Here is a 5,407-nt window from a genome sequence, read left to right as displayed (position 1 = left end):
AAAAAACATTTTTTTTGTGGGATCATTAGAGAATACAATTAAAATAATATTAATAATAATAATAATAATAATAAAAATTAATAATAATAATAAAAATCTAAAAACTAAATTGAACATCATAATTAATTAAATTTTTTTGACATTTTTTCCTCTTTTTCTTTTTTTTTTTTTTTTCTCTTTTTTCTTTTTCAGCATGTTTTATACTATCGCTACCAATAATAATAATAATAATAATAATAATAATAATAATAATAATAATAATAATAATAATAATAAATAAATCGATTCATCGTAGACGAAGAAGAACAAAAAAAAAAAAAAAAAATAAATAAATTGTGCTAATAATGTCTTTATAATGAATCAAACAAACAAGAAAAAAAAAAAAAGAAAATTTAAATAAAACAAACAGAAAAAAAAAAAAAAAAACTTTAATTAATAAATAAAATAAAATAAAATAAAATTGAAATTATTATTATTATTATTACTATTTTCCCCCCTCTTCTTCCTTTTTTTTCAGATTCGTTTCCGATTAATAATAATAATAATAATAATCCTTCCTCTTTTTTATAATTATAATTAGAAAAAGAAAAACAATTTTTTTTTTATTTATTGTTGTTTGTCTATCTAACAATCAATCAATCAAGAGTATATACGCACGTGTTTGTTTGTTTGTTTGTTTGTTTTTACCAATACATAAACATAACCATTCCGTATGTTTACATATCTATATATATATTTTTATTTACAAAAATTATTAACCTCGTTTAAGGTGCTATCTATCATTATCATTATTTACACGACTTAGCAATTATACATAAAAAATTGACTAGAACACCTTATTTATAATCTAACCGTTTAATAAAATAATGATAATATTATACATATATGTATGTATTTAATTTATTAATTTTTCATTATTATTATTATTATTATTATTATTATCGAAACGTACGATTTTTAATTCGGTGGTGACGGTAACTTAAACTAAAAAAAAATTATTGTTTTCTTTTCTTTTCCATTCTTTTACTTCTTCTTCATCTTCGTCATCTTATCATTATCATTATTATTATTATTATTATGAATTATTATTATTATTAAAATTAATACCGGATCGTTATTAAACGTGGAAAAACCCAAAAAGAAAAAAAAAATCATCACGTACATAAATAAAAAATATACGCGCACGTGTGTGTTTGCGTGTGGTGTACGTATGCGTGTACGTACGCACGTGTGCGTGTATATAATAATATTTACGCACGTGATAATAGAGAAAAATTAATTATAATTAAAAATACAAAAAAAAAAAAAAAAAAAAAATTTAAAAAAAAATTTAAAATTAAAAATTAAAATAAAACTAAGAACTAAAAGGCCAGCCAGCCTGTGTTTACGAGAAACAAAAGTGGTTCCCCGTAAAAGACAACAACTGACCGCCTTTTTTTTTTTTTTTTTTTTTTATATAATAGTAGGAAATTTTACATTCACAGCACAATACAAATACTTTTTTTTATTATTATTATTATTTTTTTTAAAAATATTATTATTATTATTTTTAGTTTTATTATTATCATTATTACTATTATTACATAGATGAGCAGTACAAGGAATAATTTAAAATACATAAAAAAAAAAAAACTTATTAAAAAAAATTTGTTAAAAGTGTTGTTAGTTCAGTTTTTTTTTTTCCCTCATTTAAAAACGTTTAAATAATAATAATAATAATAATGATAATGATAATAATATTATTTGGTATACGAAGCAGGTAATTAATTAATTAAAAAAAGAAAATTTTTTTTTTCTTTGTAAGTATCAACCCAGTCGTTGAATTGTTAAAAATAAAAAAAAAAAAAAATTAAGTAATTTAAAACCGGATTCGATTACTAATTAAAACAAAACATAATAATAATAATAATAATTAAAATTAATAGTAATAATAATAATAGTAATAATTAAAAAAAAAAAAAAAGATTCCAACGTTCCAAATTATTGTATTCACATAAAAATAAAAATAATAATAAAAACCCAAAATTAAAATTTTTTACTTTTTTTTTTTTTTAAGTTTCAAAATAAAAATATAAATTGGATAAATAATAATAATAATAATAATAATAATAATAATAATAAAACTAAAATGACAATTTTTTCCTTTTTTTTTTTTTTTTTTAATACAAACTACCGTATTAAAAAAAAAATTTAAAAAAAAAAAAAAAAAAAAAAAAAATTCGATGTGGAAGAAATATATTGTCATATTTTAAAAAAAAAAAAAAAAACAATGTCCTGATTGAGAACAATTAGAGAATAAAAAAAAAAAAAAAAAAATTCGGTAGGCTAAAAGGTTTACATACAGTAGAGTAAGTAAGACAAGTAAAACTTTTATTATTATTATGCAAAAAAAAAAAAAAAATACGGAGGAGAAAAAAAAAAAAAAAAAAAGGCAAGCGAAAAAAATCGTGCTTGAAAAATATAAAAAATTGCATGCATTGCTTCGTGTCTTGGCCAGAATATTATAAACAAAATCCGACGAAGGCATGAAGAAATGCGCAAGAAAGACTTACACACCCACTCGAAACAAGATATGTTGATTTTTTTTTTTTTCCTTTTTTTTCTTAAAAGAAAATTTAAAAAAAAAAAAAAAAAAAAAAATTTCTTCTTCTTCTTCATCATCATCATCATCATCATACTTTGATTCACTCTCTTTCTTCTTTTTTTCTTTCTTTCGCTGTTTCACACACGTTAAATAAAGATAATTAATTAATTTACATGATGTACAATGTGTTTAACACCAATAGGTGATGATTGTTTTTGGCCAAGGTTACAACGAAACCTTCCGATGTGATTTTAAGGCCGCAACATCGAGAAACCTAAAATGAAAAAAAAAAAAAAAAAAAAAAATTATCATCCCATTCCATCCCATTCCATCCCTTAAATTATATTTATTTTTACTGACTTTTACGTAGGGACATTCAAATTCCGACAACATGGTTCCTTCACGGTTGAAAACAGCCACGTGAAAACGATTCCCATGTGAATCACCGACTAAAACATCTCCCGCATCGGAAACGTCGATTCCATTTGGAAAATTTGTTACACTTTCGCAACCGATTCGCCGTAGAAAATCTCCATCTTCCGAAAAAACGACAACGCAGTGACCTTTAAAATCGCACACGTAATATTCTTTCTCTGTAATATATTACGGTTATTTATTATTATTATTATTATTATTATCAGGAATCTATCATTCGTAAGTTTATTATTAACAGGATATTTAAGGTATTAAAATAATTCGGTGATTACAACACATACATGCATGTAAGAATGACATCGAGGTGTAAAAAAAAAAAAAAAATATGCAGGATAATAATAATCAAAGTTAAAAATTAAAATAAAAGCATTAAATATATATATATATAAAATAAATATTTTATATAAAAAAATTTATTTATAAATTAATAAATTAATAAATTAAAAAAAAAAAAAACAATAACTAATGTGTAAAAATGAGCAAATTAATAAAAAAAATTCAATTTTTAAACGTCTAATATCACAATCATAAGAAATACAATTTTTTTTATCATTATCATTATTATTATTATTTTTAATAAATTTGTACTTTATTACTTAATCTAAATAAACTTAATAAAATGCATCGAAAATATACTTTTCGTCACAATAAAATTATTAATTAATGACCCAAAGCATTTCGCAGAGTAATTAGTCGTGTAAAAAAAAAAAAAATAAAAAATAAATTATCAGGTGAATAATTTAAATACCTCCTATAAGCACAACTTTTAGCTTAAAAAATTTATTTTAAATTCTCATCGAGATACCAGGCAAATTTTTGAGCTATGTATTGATGAAACTCACCATTTATTGCAATGTCTGAAGGTTCGCGCATGTGATCGGAGCAATCGAACCATTTTAATAAATCTCCCGTTTCGGATATAACGAAAACCGTCGGGGAAACACTGTCGACGGCCACTATGTGACCTTGAGATGTCACAGCCAAACCGGCGACTATGTCTATGTACCTGAAAATTAATTTTTTATTTACTTTCCTTACTTTTTGCGCGCGAGAGAGAGAGAGAAAAGCTTAAAGCAAAAAAAAAACGCTCGAAAAATATTACCTTATCGATATTTTTTTGACGAAATGTCCATTTTTTGTAAATATTTGCATTCGAGATCTTTCGTTACCTCGATCGCATACCACAAATTTTCCCGAAGATTTAACGACGGCAACTTTACGTGGGTAAAACAAATGACCTTCATCTTTTCCCGGATTTCCGAATTGGAATTTAAACGTACCATTTTTTTCAAAAACCTTTTCGGGAAGAGAGAGAGAGAGAGAAAAAAAATATTAGGATTTCTGCATCTGCATTTCTATATCGTGTTTTGTTGTCTTACCTGAATTCGGTGGTTATTCGTGTCGGCAACAATAATATCTTCTTCCGTTCCTAAACAAAAACCGTGAGGAGAATTAAACTGTCCTTTTCCGGCACCGAGTTGTCCGAATTTACATCTTATTTGCATTGAATTTAGTCTTGCGTTTGGCACTCTTGGATGAGGATAAGAATTCATTCCAGAAGTGGGCGTGCTCAACCCATTCATATCTATTTAAAAAAAAAAAAAATAAATAAATTTAAATTTACACGACTTGCATCGAACAAGAACAAATTAAATTTAAATTAAATTAAAATTTAAGTTTTACCGGTATTTGGAATAATTGGAGAATTAGGCGCTGATAAATTGGGATAACCTGATGAATTTAATGATGCTAATGCAGCGTTAAGCGATATATGATTGTTGGGTACTTGATCCAAAATCGGTGATGTTCCTCCACGTCCCAAAACTAATCCACCATTTACTGTTGCTCCACCGTTCAAAGAACCGTTTGATACAACATCTAAAATAAACACATTGTAATTTCATCCCTTTCAAAATTTCATTATTATTATTATTATTTTAAATTTTTTTTTAATTATTAATTACGCTTTCGTAGGAATCGTTTAGGAAAATTTTTTGTTTGACAGGAACGTAAGTTAAAGAAAAAGGAATGTTACCTTTAATTAAGGATTCGTATTCGTAGGTTGGGAAATATCGGGAAGATTGGTTAAGGTAATTAGCCCATCCTGAAATAAGAATCGATATATAATCGTATTTTCGTGTCGCAAATAAATAAATAAAATAAATAATTTTGAAAAAAAAAAAAAAAATCAATAAATCAAAATTTCACCTTGGTTATTTAAGGTAAGTTTTGCTAAAGCTTGCAAATTGTGTAGCGCGTTTGTTGAATTAAAATCACCGGTAATTAGATCAGCAATACTAAAGGGTGGCGTGGGACTCGGATTAACCGAACCAGTGGCAGCTTCCAAATCCGTTTTTTCGGCCAGGCTAGCCAACTGTTGCAAATTGT

The 5,407-nt window shown here is 24.8% G+C and overlaps 1 protein-coding gene across 1 annotated transcript in view; it reads right to left on the bottom strand.

The window, feature by feature from the left end:
- Positions 1-2,753: 2,753 nt before the first annotated feature.
- The window catches only part of Phum_PHUM262920 (brat protein, putative), a gene marked incomplete at both ends in the record, with an annotated part of 5,086 nt that continues 2,432 nt past the window's right edge, over positions 2,754-5,407 (bottom strand). The window contains 8 exons of the mRNA XM_002426570.1: positions 2,754-2,858; positions 2,945-3,177; positions 3,862-4,025; positions 4,122-4,315; positions 4,399-4,604; positions 4,703-4,897; positions 5,055-5,123; positions 5,228-5,393. Coding sequence (XP_002426615.1) covers positions 2,754-2,858; positions 2,945-3,177; positions 3,862-4,025; positions 4,122-4,315; positions 4,399-4,604; positions 4,703-4,897; positions 5,055-5,123; positions 5,228-5,393 — 1,332 coding nt within the window. The remainder of the gene's footprint in view (positions 2,859-2,944; positions 3,178-3,861; positions 4,026-4,121; positions 4,316-4,398; positions 4,605-4,702; positions 4,898-5,054; positions 5,124-5,227; positions 5,394-5,407) is intronic.

Source organism: Pediculus humanus, genomic scaffold (genome assembly GCF_000006295.1).
Source record: "Pediculus humanus corporis 1103172107635 genomic scaffold, whole genome shotgun sequence".
Taxonomy (NCBI): Eukaryota; Metazoa; Arthropoda; class Insecta; order Psocodea; family Pediculidae; genus Pediculus; species Pediculus humanus.
The sequence above is the reverse complement of the archived record's forward strand: the minus strand, read 5'-3'. Positions and strand labels throughout refer to the sequence as shown.